Genomic DNA, 14046 nt, shown 5'->3' with positions numbered 1-14046 from the left:
TGTATAAATAAGAAGGACAAGTTACAATAATTGATGATCTTTTATTGAAGCTTTCTAGTAGTTGGCGTTGTAAAAAAGACGAATTAGTTTATTAGAGGCTATGTCATTTCCCCGTTGCTTAGTTATAAAATTAGAAGTTTAATCATGTGTCCAATAAATAATTTTGTGGCTAAAATTATAATTTCCCATTAATAACTTACCATGGGGCTAACAGACCGTGTGGTTATTAAGAATAAAGAAAAAAAAAATCAAAAATCAAAAGTCATTTATTCAAAGTAGGCTGAAAATCAGCACTTTTCGAACGTCAATACAAAAGACAGCCCCCAAAACGCCCGCCCTTCACCACTTCCTATGTGTTTTTGCTGGGAAGAAGAAGTGGTGGAACAAACTCCCCAGCAACACAATTCTGTCTGTATGGTTTGAAGAACAAATATTTAAATATCACTATACAACATTGTGTACATTTTGTATATAAAATCAATTCAAATAGTTAATCATGTTGGCTAGTACACACCTTACCCATACCTATTACTCAAGCAGTTACAAAATAAATCTATTAAAAAAAGAGTGAAAAATATAAAAAAAGTAAGTATAAAAAGTAAAAAGTAGTATAAAAAAGTAACTACTCTCTTTGTCCATTGTCCCACCGTGTACAGTAATGTAGTAAATGATATACTTACGCGCCATATTATGACGTATGACTCACAAGAATAATACTTTACCTAATTAACAAAGGATATAAATGCATTCAATATTTCGAAATTACCACTGATAGGAAAGGCAATTTATGGCTCCTAACACGTTTTAATTTTCAATAAGTTAGTGTCAATTGTGTGACATTGCTTGCCCATAAATTATAGTACGGTATGACCATTAATTTGTCGATGCAATTTAGGCTCTAGACAGACGGACTGCATTTCAACTGCAATCCAACTGCAAATTGCAGTTCAAGGGCAGTTTGATTGCAGTTGACACGACTGCAATAGAACTGCAAATCAAAAAGTGCTGTCCGAGTGCAGTTGAATTGCAGTCGGCGTGCAGTCGTGTTCTGAAGTTAATTTGCAGTTCTATTGCAGTCGTGTCAACTGCATTCAAACTGCTCTTGAACTGCAATTTGCAGTTGAAATGCAGTCCGTCTGTCTAGAGCCTTACAGTACGTAATTGCTGTCAGGCAGTATGAAGAATGCTATCATCCAAGAATTTTGGAGTGGAAGTGGTTCAATCATTTCTTGAAAACTGACAGCTGTCAACTGTATAAAAGATACTTCAAGCATGAACGTGGATGGACAGAGACGGAGACAGAATGAAGAGAAGATGCATAGATTAACTGAAAGATGATATGGATAAGTAGGGAGTGGATGTTAGTATGAAGACTGGCAAAGAGAAATGGAAGCGGAAAACATATTGCGCCGACCCCAAATACATTGAGAAGAAGACTGGATGCAGGAGAAAGACCCTGATGAAAGTTTATAAGTTATTTTGAATGTTTCAATGAACAGTCACCATTACTTATTTTTTAACTATAGTGTAAAGAACAGATAATATGGCATATTCAATATAAAAGTAGGTCACGTAACAAATAATTGTTTTGTGTAAATAAGTTTCATAACACGCAAAATGTGCTTAGCATTCATTTTATTTGTTGTTCACGTGAGTTATTTTGTATTGTCATGTCTATATCAATTAACATATGACATACCAGTTGTTTCCCGCGGATTCATTCGCGTCTTGGGGAACTTCTTACCTCTATGTTACTCAGGGATGGTCTAGCGTTGCAACAGTGAAAGAATTTTATCAAATTCCAAAGTTTCGGAGCCTTTATGGTACAAAATATAGAATAACAAAAAAAAGTTTCCTCTCTGTTAGGTACATAATAGTATAGATTATAGATTACCTGTTTTTATTATGCTTAAATCTTTTCCAGTGTGTTACAGCCTACCCATATAAGGACTACTTAATAGTTTACATACCGATCGAAGAATTGTCATTTTTATCATCAATGGTAAGAATTTTTGCCAATTGTCGTATTACAGCTTTTCATCCCCTTAAAAATGTAGTTTTCCTTGTTGTATTTTCCTTTGAGTCATAAGACGAAAATATGCAATTATTAGAACTAAACATTGAATTACCTGGCTGTATTAGTTTTATACATCCAACGAACATTATGTAGCCTGCGATGTATTGGTCCCCAAGATATGGTTTGCCCAGTTTTTGAAGAATCGTGATCTTCATTTTCTTAAAACTTTTTGAGTAATGCACAATTTAATTTTAAATAAACATATGAAATTCTTCATCTTCATTATAAACCCCTATTTACAGAATTTAGAAGCAATATCCATACCTTACTACAAGCCTGCCCTATACACAACATACAATCCCTGGTATATACCCAACAAGTTGGAGAATAGCATGTCTCCATACTTGGGCACGACTGGTCCTGTCACATTTGGAGGTCAGGTCAGAGGTAGAGGAACGGTCAGTGTGGCTGGAAGATTTGGGAACGATGGTTACAATCGTAAGTTTATTTATTTTACTAGCTTCCTGGCGGTTGCACAAACCTGGTGTAGACTATTCCTCGCACTGAAAGAATCATTCATATCGGTCCAGTAAGTTCTGAAGTTACAGCGTTCAAACAAACAAATAAACAGCCTCTAATTTCAGCATAGAATAATTTTCTAATTAAACTTCATTGTTTGTATAACATTTGAGTTTGAACTTAAAATCTTTAAAGTGGTTTCAAATGTCATCCTACACCATTAAAAATTATTTACTTGGGATTTTTTTAAAATTCCAACTAGTGAAACCATTGATATTTCTCCAATTCAATTACTACACTGTAATAAAAAATTTGTTTTACAGAAATCACATCATACTCAGAACCACCTACACCAATTTCCGTGACTCAATCACCAACATTTTCAACCCATAACACATTGCCAGCCATCACACAATTACCAGCAGTCATACTGCCAACGACTTTCAACGTGCCAGCAACAAACAGCATGCCATCGACTTTGTCAGTGCCAGAAACGCCCATGCCATTTATTATGGCATCTGCAACAGTACCGTATCCGTCAGAGAGTAATAGTATTGAGTCTGGGTTGCCACTTCCAAATACTGTGAAGTTTAGTGGCAAAGTGCCAGCATCTGGTAGAGTTAGGATATGCAAACATTTTTGTTAGTTCTGGAAAAAATATATATGCGTAAGTAGAGGTACGTATTGTAGAGTTATTGAATATGTATTAAATTCATTTTGTACTAGCAGTTCCGCTTAATTTCACTCACGGAGCGAGAGAACCACTTACCGCAACCGGGTAAAGAGTAGCCTATATTCCTTCACCGGTTCAAGACTATCTTTTGGCGTTATGGCGTGTTAACGCCATCGACAGAAAACGGTATACAGAACGGCAACGGCAGGCAGATTTACTTGAATTTGTTTGTTTTGTTGTTTTTACTTCCGAACTTTATGAAATATTAGTACTTTCATAATCGATCGAGTTTTAAGACATGTCCTATCATTCAACGTAAATCGATATCATTTTGTGAAACTTTACAAACTTTGATATATTATGATAATATTTTAAGATTTTTATCACGTTTGCATTCTTATCTCTTTTACTGACTTGCTTTTATTTAGACCGTCGGTTCATATTATTTTAATTTAGTCGTTTCAAAATGATTGGCTGGAGGTGTTTATTATTATCAATTGTATTGCAGGTACCTAATTATAATTAATTAATAATTTTAATATTTAAAATTAAAATCTCTAGTGATTAATTTTCTCTAAAATAATTTCCATTTCAACTTAAAATCAGTCAAAAGAATTTGTTATCTCCTTAGTCCAAGTTGTATTTTTTTTAAACGCTTTAGTAAATAAACATAATAATTCTAAAATATTAAACCTAACATTATGTTGATCTTAAGTTCTGATACATATAAATAAGAAACTTTTAACTATTGTTATTAAAGTTAAAACTCCTAAAAGCTGTTAATTTAATTATTTTCTGTCATCATGGTTATTTGTTTTATTTTCACAGTTAACATCAGCACAAAGTATTCCATATGGCGTACCAAACAGACCAATACCCAGCTCAAGAATACCAAATGGCATGCCAATAGGCAGAGGTATACCAAATGGCGTGGCCAACAACGCAATGAGAAGTTTACCAAATGGCATGGCCAAGAACGCAATCGGAAGAAGCTTGCCCATATCTGCCAACAACATGGGTAAAGGAATATTCCTGAACCGCCAGACCTATGCAAACGCTCATTATGCAAATAACTATTTGCCTAACAAAGCTAATAATAATATGGTGAGGGCAAACTTGGCAAATATAAGATCTAATATTGTAGAACCTAATTTTGCCACACCTGTGATGCCAGAAATTAAAGCAGTAGAAAACTTGGCAAATGCTAATTTGGTGCAAAGTGTTGGCATGACTGGCATGCCAAAAGTGGCAAATTTAAACTTTGGCAGTAATCCTATTCCTGTGACTGTTACAAGTGGTAACCATGGCAACTTGCCTGTTGGTTTAAATATACTAGCAGATAACTTAGAAGTGCGTGGCTCAGTGGCAGTGACTGGTAGAATGCCAATTTATGGCACTGTGACTTTGAATGGCAGTGTGCCAAATGATGGCAAGGCGTCTGTGAATTATAGTTGCGGTTCACCAGCAATATAATAGTTTAATGTGATGTTAGTTTAATAATTTATTTTTGTAATAAAGTTTTTTTATTTATTTTACTTTGTGAATTTTATTGTCATTTTTTTGTTTGATTGGAACCTTTTCCTTACTATCATGAAAGCTACAGCATAGTGCAACACGATAAATTTTTAGGGTTAATTAATAAGAAACCGCTGTTCCACCGTGATCTATCACCAGGTTGTATTCCACGCATCGTTTTATTCGTTTTAGCTAGACAGCATGTAGTCTATACAGGAATGAATTTTAAGCAGTACACAAAAAAAATCTGGTGGTCCAAAATCATTAACAGAATACATCTGCATCATCAGTAAAAAATTTTTCGCCCTAAAATCAGCAAGGTATGGATACCAACTATTCTTACGCGCTTGGAGCAGCGTTCACGTCAGTAAACCGGTTTCGCGTTGCCGCCGCCGTGCCTACTATGAAGATTGTGACCGTACAATCGGTTGCAAAATAAACATCTTTCGATATCAATAACTTTACTTTTTTGTACTAAAACACGACAAAATAAAAATATACGTATCTATAAAACTTATTTAACTATACGTTGACAAAGTTTGCGCACTGGATAAAATTCATTTCTGTATAACTAATATCACAAAAAAAAAAACAATTAATTTGAAAGATTACATTTAACTATAGAAATCCCTGTAGTACTCAAGATAAGAAAATGGAAACATCCTATAATTCTAATGATTAGATACATATTTTTACCTAGATTTCAACCGCAGTATCCACGTTCTTGAACTGTATATGCTGCTCACGGATAATCGGTTCTATCTCTGAAGAACACCTATCTCCATGCCAAACATCTCAATCAGGTCAGCCGTTTGAACGTAAAAGCGTAACAAACAAATGCACTTCGGCAACAAAGCCAGAATTTCTATTCTACATTTTTTTTATTTATGGTTAACGGTGTCGTTGATGCCGATGATTCTGCCAATGTCAGAAGTGATGAGGAAGCAAGTTGAGAAATCTTGAGTCGATCACAAAGCTTGAAAATTGCATCTAAACAAAGCATTTTCCTTGAGCATTTTCTTTTGAAATATATTTTTAAGATATAAATCACAGCAAAATACACTACTAACATGAAAGTATGATATTTGGATGTTTGTAAATCTTTCACTCAAAAACTACTGATACTAAATCCATAAAAGCTAGTGTCTAATAGAAACATGACCGAGACGAATAATGTAATAGTGTAGTGCATTAGAGATGTATAGGGTAGGTATAACAAAAAATATAATTATTCATAAATTAAAAACATTTATTAAAACCATAAATAAATGCAGTACATATCAACAAATTTACAATAGACTTGACGTCCAACAACAACTAAAAATTTAAAATCAATATGGCGACTGATTACATCCACAGTTACTGGCAACACTGACTAGACCTCCCGCTGGCAAAATACCCTCAAACGTGACGTACCCGATAACTGGTACATTGCCAGTCACAGCAGTGTTGCCACCTACTGGCAACTCCCCAACAACTGCCACGTCACCATAACCTACATTGCCAGTTGGCATTCCCGCCAAGCCGTTGTTTGGCGCCAAGTTGCTTACACCCATATTGTTGTTGAGTTGATAGTTGGCCAAGTTAGAGCCAGCAAAATTTCCAGCAGCCAAGTTAGCATTGGCCAAGTTGTTGGCGGCCAAATTTGCGTTATTTGCTATGTTGTTGGCCGCAAAATTATTAGCAGCAATGTTGTTGCCAGCACAGTTGCCTGCCGCCAAATTGTTTCCTAATAATCTGTTGGCACCAAAGTTACCAGTTAACCCATTGGGTCCAAGGTTTCCAGCTATTCTGTTACCCAGTAGACCATTAGGTCCAACGCCATTTCCTAGTCTATTTTGTGCAAGTCCATTGCCTAATCCGAGTGTTTGTCCTAGCGTATTCTGGAACAAATAAAAAATTAATAATTATCAAAAAAAATGAAAATTATGAAAAGAAATATGTACAAAAAAGCTTTAAATATCATGAATATACCTGAGTTTAAAAGAGCGAAATTCGACATGGCTAGAAAGAATGTTACTTGTGAAATGACGGCAGGTAGAAGAGTATGGAAGAAGAAAACATGCTGCGCCGACCACAAATAAAATTGGGATATGGGCAGGAGGATGATGATGAAAAGGTTTTAATTTTTAAAAAATCGTACATACCTGAACTAAAATTACAGCTACAGATAAAAATACTAGACAATACATTTTGATAAAATTTAAATAATAATAATGAGCGAATTGTACAAAAGCATTACTTTATATACTTTTATATTACGAAATGTGTCTGAGATAGTTGATTCGATTTCAAATGATAGGTAGTCAGCAATCGATTTTGTTTCGTTAATTATTTTATCATGAATGTTGATAATCGATATGAACGTGACATTTTGTCGTTTATATGCTTTTTGAAATAGATATGAATGAATTTGTAGGTTTACAAAATTTGTTTTCAGACTAGCGGATTTCCCGGTATTTTCGCGTGACAACGCTCTGTTCGTATAGGCGCATATTCCCGAAACTGCAAAAAATTGACAAACTCATCATCATCAGTTTTCGCGTGACAAAAAATCACGGAATGTCGTGTCATCATTTGAACCTGTACCTAATTGTCATTATTTGCTAGAAGCAGGTTGGAATAAAAAAACCGGCCAAGTGCGAGTCGGATTCGCGTACGAAGGGTTCCGTACCACTATTTATAAAACGGATAAAAAAATCATGTTTGTTGTATGGGAGCCCCCGAAAATATTTATTGAATTCTAGTTTTCAGTACTTGTTGTTATAGCGGCAACAAAAATACACCATCTGTAAAAATTTCAGCTCTCTAACTATCACGGTTCATGAGATACGGCCTGGTGACAGACGGGCGGAAGGACGGACAGAGGAGCGAAAACAATAGACTCCCGTTTTACCCTTTGGGTACGGAACCCTAATCGCGTAGTAATAATGTTATAACACTAAGCCGAGGAGGAGATTCTTTGCCAGTATGCTGGTATGAAATCGCTCTCACTTTTATTCTTGTTTTCTCCTTGTATCGTTCCACATCTAGCATATACAAGGTCCTGATGTATTTTTGTTAGGATGAAACTTTTTGAATGGTTGATCTAGCTGTGAGTAGGCTGTAGCTCTTTATGACCACAACCCATCCCTGGTCACTAAAGCCTCTGTATTCCGGGGATACTCTGTTGATCAGTTTAAGATTCCTGCACTAACACTTACTACTTATTTTTACAAGTTGAAAGCTCTCCCTCTAGTTTATTAGCATCAAGCCAAATATCCTGCCAAGAATTCAGGATCGTAGCATCAGCAGTTTCTTTCAAGAGATGTTACTTACTGCGTGAACACTCTGTACTTTTATTGCCATGTATTTTATCGCGCGTATGCTACGCTAGGCTTATTCTACGCGCGAAAAAATTGCTAGTGTGGAAACTCTGTCAGTCTTATGTCTACGCCACAAGGGTTGAATCTTTCTTTCTAGTTGAGTGCATTTCGGCGTAGAGATAAAGCACCATCATAAAAGAACATGAGGAACTGACGTAACTGAATAAAAAAGAGATATTATGTGGTATTAACACTAGAATCGCTGCTTAAAATGTTTTGCTTCAAAATCGAATAGTCAAAACACCAAAAAATATTGATAGGGTAGACCAAAAACTCATATTTATCTGGGTAAATAAAATGGATAAATATCCATCATGCATTTTATTTACCCAGATAAGTTTCGAATTCGTACCTACAGCGCCATCTAGTAAGCACGTTTATCACTAATAGAACTGAAAGTTTCATTGAAAAAGATTGTTCCACAGCATTTAGCTCAATTTCCGTTTGCGAGAATATTACCTGCTAATTACACGATCAGACAAAAGATAATAAATAGTTAAGATTGTCATAAGGCCTCTGTTGATTCTTCTATTCATCATCATTTGCCTACAACGCGTAATGTGATTCGAGTTAGTCGCAATAATAATTATACCGCAAAGAAGCTGTAAATGGCATAATTAATAATAAATAATCTACAACTGAACTGATTTGAAAACTTTCACTGGAAAGCTAACATAGGCCATAATTATTTTGTCCGCGGATGGAGAGAAGTTCCCCCGAGAAATATGAAAACCTATATTAATATGAAAAGTGTGTAATGTTATGTTCATTAAATAGCAGTTGTGTTAGCATCTATTTTCGTAAAAAAGTAAACTATTGAACTGCTGGCTCAAGGCGCGTTGTAGGGTTTTGCCCATAGACACCACACTCGGCATGCGTGTTGGTGAGCGTATCGTGGGATATTTTAAGCTATGGAAATATTGTTACCAGAAGTCAGAAGGGCTCTTAAACTTTGGAATATACCAATATTTCGAATTTCTATATTTTTTTTCAAAACAATTCTTATTTAGGTTGACTATGAAGAAAATGAAACAAAAACATTTCATTAAATAATTTCGATATAATTAACATTCCAACGAAAAAATTAACAACTTTACAATATTATTAACTTAATAGATTCTGCTTTGACAGCCACAGCTGGGGCCAGCAAGGCTGTTGACTCCCAAACCGGGACCAGCGAGACCGAGACCAGGGGCAGCCAGACCGGGTCCAGCCAGACCAGGTCCATAACCGATTCTGCCGGGAGCTAAACCAGCGGCAGGAGCCACGGGGGCGCAAGGTCCAGCAGGAGCGACTTCGCTGACGATAGCCACGGAGCCACTGCCGCAGCCGTAGTTGATGCCGCCCGCGCCGGCAGTGGGCAGAGCGCCGTCCACAGCCACAGCGCCCAAGAACGGCAGCTCTCCGTTGACAGTGAGCGCGCCTTCGATAGCGTTCTCCGAGACGACGGTGATGCCGGTGGGCGCGATGGGGGAGTAGCTGGTGACTGCGAAGCCGCCGCCGCTGGACGGCACGAAGGAGTTGGCAGCCAGGCCGTAGCTGCCGGGGTAGCCGCTCAGCCCTGCTGGGGTGGAGCCGCACGGGAGCCTGTTGCCGGCTAGGGCGAGCTCGTCAGCTAAGGTAGTGCCGGCGATGTTGTTACCAACACCGATGCACTGACCTGAAATGGTCTGGAAGAGGAAATTGCTTATTAGTAATCATTCTAATGCTAAACTACTTAGATATAAGGGTTGACAATAATCAAAGAGATGAATTGATTTAGGTAGGAAAAAATTAATATGGAGATATACAACCTGGAAATGGCTTGATAGATTCTATTGATGCGATATAGCTAGCCGAAAAATATAGAATTGTAGAAGAAGATATATGAATAGTAGTGAAGATTTATATAGAAAAGATTCTAGTCAAATTAATATAACAATGTTTGTATGTACTCACTTTTACAAAAAGCGCTGAAGCGACCAAGAGGTAAAGCTTGCAGGCCATTTTTCTTTTGTTTTTTTCTTGTTGTGTCCTGAACAACAAATGGATGAATGATATTTTAATTTACTTTTTCGAACTTTTTATAGTAAGTTATTACGTACTTAATATTACAAATTATGTGTTAGTAAATGTGTGTAATTATTACTTTTAATTTTTATTACAGTTTTTGAGGTAACATTTTCTTGTTGATAAGATAAACAAAGAGTTTTGGCCTTACTACAAAAACTTTAACCACTGTTTTACACTTGTCTAAAAAAAATGTGGCTCCAAAATGAACCATATGTCAACGTCATAATTTGACATTTTTTTAGACAAGTCTTAAACTGACGTTAAAAAGTTTTTGTGGTAAGACGGTTTATGTTTTTCTTTTGAAATTGCATAAGTATACTAGCAAACCCAGCGAATTCCGTTTCGCCACCAGATGGCTTCGTTTTATGTAACATTTTGTTTGGTGATTAAAAGATATTTTTTTAAATATATTTGAAATTTTCTTTGCTATATATATGTCACCGTAAGATTACAAACATCGTTAGATTACAATCTATCTCGAGAGATTGTAAACTGTCGAATTATTGTAAACCGTAACACCTGATTGCAATTTAACGCATTATTTTTCGCTATATTATAATCTATCGATGAGAAATTGTCAAATTGTCAACTGTCCGAAAGCTCTCCCTGATTGGTCAGTCTTTTTGTAAGATCGAGAGCGATGTAGAGCGGTCAAATTGTCAACTGGCGTAGAACGGAATGCATCTTGCGCGCTGATTGGTAGAACGTCAAAAAAGACAATGTTCTTTGCAACTCCCGGTGTCACAGCTCTTTGACGTGCAAAAATAAGTGACGGTTTAATTTTTTATAAAATCAAAAATTGTACTTAATTTTTAAGACTCAAATTACACACAATTAAAAATTGTATTAAAAATTGAAGTTAGTGACGAAAACGAATCGCTGCAAAACCGACTCCACGTAGTCTTGTCTGCCCTACCCCTAGAGTGCAATTCAAGACCGCGTAGGCGCGGAGGGGCGAGGCGGCCTGCGAGCTGAGGCGCAGGTAGTTTCAGCGCTCGCCGCCGCGGCTGAGGCTGGCCGGCTCGGCCGGCCAGCAAGCCGAAGCTGCGGTGGTGAGCGTGAAAACCATCTGCGACGATAAGCTCGCATGGGACCGCCGAAGCCCCGCAGCGCCGGAGCCGTGACGTGGAGCTTCGGCTTGCTGGCCGGCCGAGCCGGCCAGCCTCAGCCGCGGCGGTGAGCGTGAAAACCATCTGCGACGATAAGCTCGCATGGGACCGCCGAAGCCCCGCAGCGCCGGAGCCGTGACAGAAGTTATGCTTGCTGCATGTTGCATGCTTACTTCCATGCTGGGTCAATTAATATGGGATGTGTTATATTTTAAACAAAAAACTCAGTAGGTACGAGTTAAAAAATTAGAAGGTAAATAAATATTTTTATGATGTCATTTAATAGTATTTAAGAAGTTTACTGTTAGAATGCATGCTACAAATTTAGATGCAAAAAAATAACCATCATGCTGAGTTGTATTTAGAGTGGAAGATAACTCGTGGCTAAGATAGTATTATTTAGATGCTCGACGCTTTATTAATTGTGGCTGACTTAGTAATTTAGAAGGCAACATACATTTTTGGGGGCGAATAATGATATTAAAAAGAAGCCTGTTTAATTAGCACCCCTTTTATTTTATTTTTAAATATTAGTTTGTATTTGAAGACAAAATACCTAACTGTATTTTTATAAGAGTTATTTTTATATAAATTTAATACTTGAAGAATTTTTGAAGAGCATTTATTTTATTTAACTGACACCTCTATTTCATTCCTAACTCTACGGGAACTCCATGGGAACAGAACGGCTGGTCGTGATTGGTCGATCTTACAAAAAGACTGACCAATCAGAGAGAGCTTTCGGACAGTTGACAATTTGACAATTTCTCATCGACAGATTATAATATAGCGAAAAATAATGCGTTAAATTGCAATCAGATGTTACGGTTCACAATAATTCGACAGTTTACAATCTCTCGAGATAGATTGTAATCTAACGATGTTTGTAATCTTACGGTAACATATATAACCTCACGGAGCCCGAGACCTTTCCAATGACTGTGTTTCGGATGGCACGTTAAACTGTAGGTCCCGGCTGTCATTGAACATCCTTGGCAGTCGTTACGGGTAGTCAGAAGCCAGTAAGTCTGACACCAGTCTAACCAAGGGGTATCGGGTTGCCCGGGTAACTGGGTTGAGGAGGTCAGATAGGCAGTCGCTTCTTGTAAAGCACTGGTACTCAGCTGAATCCGGTTAGACTGGAAGCCGACCCCAACATAGTTTGGGAAAAGGCTCGGAGGATGATGGAGCCCGAGACCTTTCCAACGAATGCAAAACCGTGGAAATCGGTTCATGCGTTCTGGCGTTATAGGGTCAGGAAGGAAACCGAAACCCGACTTATTTTTATATATTTTAGATAAGTTAAACTATATTTATCCTTATCTACTTATGCTTAATATCAAAAAGCCAAAAAGTTTCTTTGCTTGACACACTAATCTAAGGATCTACAGTTACTGCTACAGATAATCTCTTGTAAGCAAATCAACGGATACAATATTGGGAGTGGCTTTGAATAAACTTTGCCTTCATTTTCTGGTCTGATATCGTAGTCATAACGTATAGACATGAATTTAGTCAGCTAGAAGCGACACGCCTTCCTGAATACTATTTGTCTTGACTAAATTAGCTGCTGAATCATTTACGACGTATGATTTTAGTCAATAGAAAGCTCTATTATGTATAAGTAATAATAATAATCCCATAAAGTTCATGGGATTACTTCAAAAATTCAGCAAACTCTAACCTCATAAAATAGTGCTAGGGGGGTTTTGATGTTCTAATGTGCAATAAATACATCTTACTATAAGTTTGCCTTATTGAACTCTTGTAACGTAACCATACCGCGATGTAGATTTCGCACAACACGGAGCAACGCCATCTGTTGAGCAAATGTGGCAACGTGCAGTTTTGAGGTTATGCTGGTTTTTATTATTAAATAAGTAATGAATACGTCGCGGTCGCAAACAAATCGTGGTGGCCTAGTGGGTAAAGAACCAACCTCTCAAGTGCCTATGTGTGAATGCGTGGGTTCGATTCCACGTCAGGCAAGTACCAATGCAACTTTTCTAAGTTTGTATGTACTTTCTAAGTAGGTATATTTTGAATACCAAAGACTGTTTTTCAGAGAGCACGTTAAACTGTAGGTCCCGGCTGGCATTTAACATCATTTTCAGTAGCTTGTAAATTACTGGCGATAGTTGGGAAAAGGCTCGGGAGATGATGATGATGTCAGTATGGATTTTTGTCAGCCAGACGCTACACGCCTTCCTGCACGCTATTTGACATGACTGAATAAGGTACTGAATCATTACGACATATGATTTTCGTCAATTAGAGCTTACAAGTAATAATAATAATCCCATAGAGTAAATGGGATTATTTCAAAAATTCAGCAAACTCTAACCTCATAAAATAGTATTAGGGGGGGTTTGATGTAAGTACTGCATAAAATACATTTACTATAAGTTTACCTTATTGAACTCTTGTAACGTAACCATACCGCGATGTAAGTTTCGCACAATGCGGAGCAACGCCATCTGTTGAGCAAATGTGGCAACGTGCAGTTTTAAGGTTGTGCTGGTATTAATAATCATATAAGAATATTTAATATGTCTCAAACGAAATGCATAAAGTCGTGGTGGCCTAGTGGATCGATTCCAGGTCAGGCAAGTACCTACCAATACAACTTATCTAAGTTTGTATGTACGTTCTAAGTAGGTAGAGGTATATCTTGGACACCAATAACTGTGTTTGAAGGGCACGTTAAACTGTTGGTCCCGGCTGTCATTGAACATCTTTGGCAGGTTTTCGTAGTCATGGGTCGGTCATCGTTGACAGCCAGTCTAACCAAGGGGT

At 37.3% G+C, this 14046-nt stretch overlaps 3 protein-coding genes across 3 annotated transcripts; 1 reads left to right on the top strand and 2 right to left on the bottom strand.

Moving 5' to 3' along the window:
• Window positions 1-1366: 1366 nt before the first annotated feature.
• On the top strand, window positions 1367-4793 carry LOC124643214. Its single transcript, XM_047182093.1, has 4 exons — window positions 1367-1465; window positions 2320-2464; window positions 2860-3155; window positions 4038-4793. The coding sequence occupies exons 1-4, from the start codon at window positions 1367-1369 to the stop codon at window positions 4680-4682; spliced, it is 1185 nt and encodes a 394-aa protein (XP_047038049.1). The 3' UTR covers window positions 4683-4793.
• A 1162-nt stretch (window positions 4794-5955) lies between these two features.
• LOC124643559 (circumsporozoite protein-like) lies at window positions 5956-6916 on the bottom strand. The gene is made up of 2 exons (XM_047182571.1): window positions 6872-6916; window positions 5956-6607 (listed from the first exon to the last, which is right to left on the bottom strand). The coding sequence occupies exons 1-2, from the start codon at window positions 6914-6916 to the stop codon at window positions 6056-6058; spliced, it is 597 nt and encodes a 198-aa protein (XP_047038527.1). The 3' UTR covers window positions 5956-6055.
• Window positions 6917-9198: 2282 nt separating this feature from the next.
• On the bottom strand, window positions 9199-10075 carry LOC124643558 (chorion class B protein PC10-like). Its single transcript, XM_047182570.1, has 2 exons — window positions 10028-10075; window positions 9199-9759 (listed from the first exon to the last, which is right to left on the bottom strand). Exons 1-2 carry the CDS (start codon window positions 10073-10075, stop codon window positions 9199-9201), a joined length of 609 nt encoding a protein of 202 aa, XP_047038526.1.
• Window positions 10076-14046: the final 3971 nt, after the last annotated feature.

The sequence above is a fragment of the Helicoverpa zea genome, chromosome 27, assembly GCF_022581195.2.
Source record: "Helicoverpa zea isolate HzStark_Cry1AcR chromosome 27, ilHelZeax1.1, whole genome shotgun sequence".
Lineage (NCBI taxonomy): Eukaryota > Metazoa > Arthropoda > Insecta > Lepidoptera > Noctuidae > Helicoverpa > Helicoverpa zea.
This window is presented reverse-complemented; position numbering and strand designations above follow the sequence as displayed.